The sequence below is a fragment of the Buceros rhinoceros genome, unplaced genomic scaffold, assembly GCF_000710305.1.
Source record: "Buceros rhinoceros silvestris isolate BGI_N320 unplaced genomic scaffold, ASM71030v1 scaffold26043, whole genome shotgun sequence".
In the NCBI taxonomy this organism is placed as follows: domain Eukaryota; kingdom Metazoa; phylum Chordata; class Aves; order Bucerotiformes; family Bucerotidae; genus Buceros; species Buceros rhinoceros.
In genome coordinates this window covers 1-2174 of record NW_010405726.1, presented here as the reverse complement: position 1 = coordinate 2174, position 2174 = coordinate 1, and the positions used below count along the sequence as shown (strand labels likewise).

Genomic DNA, 2174 nt, shown 5'->3' with positions numbered 1-2174 from the left:
AAAATGGCACCGAGCCGTTTCGCCTCGGTACCAAACCCGCTATCCTGTTAAACTGGAAACCATTACCGGCAGATTTAAGGACGGGCAGATTGTTTCGTGTGTGGATATTCGAGATAAACGCACATCCGCTGGGAAAACTCAACGTCTGTAAAATACTTCATTTAATTTTCATAGGGATTCCTCTCGCCCCGCTGCCAGGACTCCAAATGCCGGGTAGTAATTTGGAGGTGAGAACTCCACATCCCCCCCGCCTTTGGCGGGGGAAGCATTTAACATTAAATTCCATTAGCACCTAAATTGTTTCTTAAAGACATCCGCTCAGACACAATGACTTAAGTGCGGGCATCTCATGCAAATACATTTCTCAAACTCCACACCCCCCCCGCCTTGGGCGGGGGAAGCATTTAACATTAAATTCCATTAGCACCTAAATTGTTTCTTAAAGACATCCGCTCAGACACAATGACTTAAGTGCGGGCATCTCATGCAAATACATTTCTCAAATTTTAAACCTTGTTAAAGCTCGTCTCGCACCTCGCATTGGGCTTAGCACTTGAGAAAACAATAGGCCTCTAGATTTTTAGCCTTTCTCCGGGTAAATATTTAGAGTGGAAGTCGCTAAAATATTTGGCCGTCTTTTATGAAATAGTCTGGCACGGTTCGAGCCGGCAGGAGTAGTAAATGAATAATAGATGAGGCGGGAGGATGCGTATATTTTTGTTACCCCTCGGCTCAAGCGATTTTCCATCGGAAAAGCCTGGGCTCCTTCGCCCCTCTTCCACCTGATTTGGGTGGAAGTTTCCGAGCCTCCAATCTTCTGTTCCCTATTACATCATTTAATAAACTGTTGCAAAAGCACCTTAAATCACACCGAATGAGACTTTAAAAACACTTTTTTATTTTTAAATGAGAAAATTTTATTGCGTTGCTCACACCATTTAAATTTAATAGAAAGCATTCCCAGAAAGGGACGTTTTGCCTCTTCCAACGGGATTTTGGACCGATGATGGATTTTGCACGGATTTATATAGTTTTTCTCTCTCTCGGTATCCACACATGAAAGCCATGTTCACAAGCGCTGAAGTTACATGCAAATACGTTGCGCATTGCAAATGTATAAGGCGTTTCATGTATGCGTAAATATAAACATAGATATACACGTCTCCCCGTCTTTTAACAGGATGATAGAATTTAGTTCGCACTGTATTTTGCTTTCCCGCCGAGCGTCGGCAGGAATCTACATCGCTCATTCCGCAAACTAAAATAAATCAGTAAAATATCCTTTTGAAATCTTGGAAGGGGGGAGGGAGGGATGTTGGCAAGGAAGAAACCAAAACAAACGCAGCCGTGTGATGGTGCAGGGGAAAACATATTAAACGAGATCATCCTTATTTTATCACTCTCGTCATTTTACATCTCTCTGTCTATCTATCTATATACATATGGCTATATACACACATGCACAGGCGCGGGCAGCGTGAGAAAATCTGCTGAAAGAAACCAGAATTACCTGTGTGCGTCCTTTTGTGAATTTTGAGGTTTTCTGATCTGGCGAAAACTTTTCCGCAGCCGGGGAAGGGGCACGGGAAGGGTTTCTCTCCCGTGTGCACTCGAATATGATTGACCAGTTTGTATTTCGCTTTGAAGGGCTTGCCTTCCCGGGGACACTCCTCCCAGTAGCAGACATGGTTGCTCTGCTCGGGTCCCCCAACATGCTCCACCGAGACGTGGGTAACCAACTCGTGCATGGTGCTGAAAGTTTTATTGCAACTTTTTTTGGGGTTATTCAGCTGCTCGGGGTCGATCCACTTGCAGATGAGCTCTTGCTTGATGCACTGCTGCCGCATGTAGCGGAAAAAGGCACCTGGGTGGTGGTGGTGGTGGGCTGCCATGTTCATGCCCATATTCATATTCATGGGGCCGTACTGGTTGTGCAGCTGAGCCGCGGAGTACGGGTCAGTCCTGGGGCTGGAGACCTGGCGATACTGATCCGACCGGGCGAACACCTCCCCCGGCAAGCCCAGGCGCATCTGCCCGTTGAGGACGTTTTGGGAGGCATGGGGGCCGTGCTGGTCGTGAATGCCCGGGAAGAGAAGGTGGCTCTGAGCGTCCGTGTGCGGATGGTGCAGGCTGCCGGCCGCAGGGCCGAAGATGCCGTGCTGTCCGCCGGCCGG

At 47.7% G+C, this 2174-nt stretch overlaps 1 protein-coding gene across 1 annotated transcript; it reads right to left on the bottom strand.

Moving 5' to 3' along the window:
- Window positions 1-1510: 1510 nt before the first annotated feature.
- LOC104491431 (zinc finger protein ZIC 2) lies at window positions 1511-2171 on the bottom strand (the record flags this gene model as incomplete). The annotated part of the gene is made up of 1 exon (XM_010133857.1): window positions 1511-2171. A coding segment is annotated over one exon (661 nt), but the record flags the coding sequence as incomplete, so codon positions are not given.
- Window positions 2172-2174: the final 3 nt, after the last annotated feature.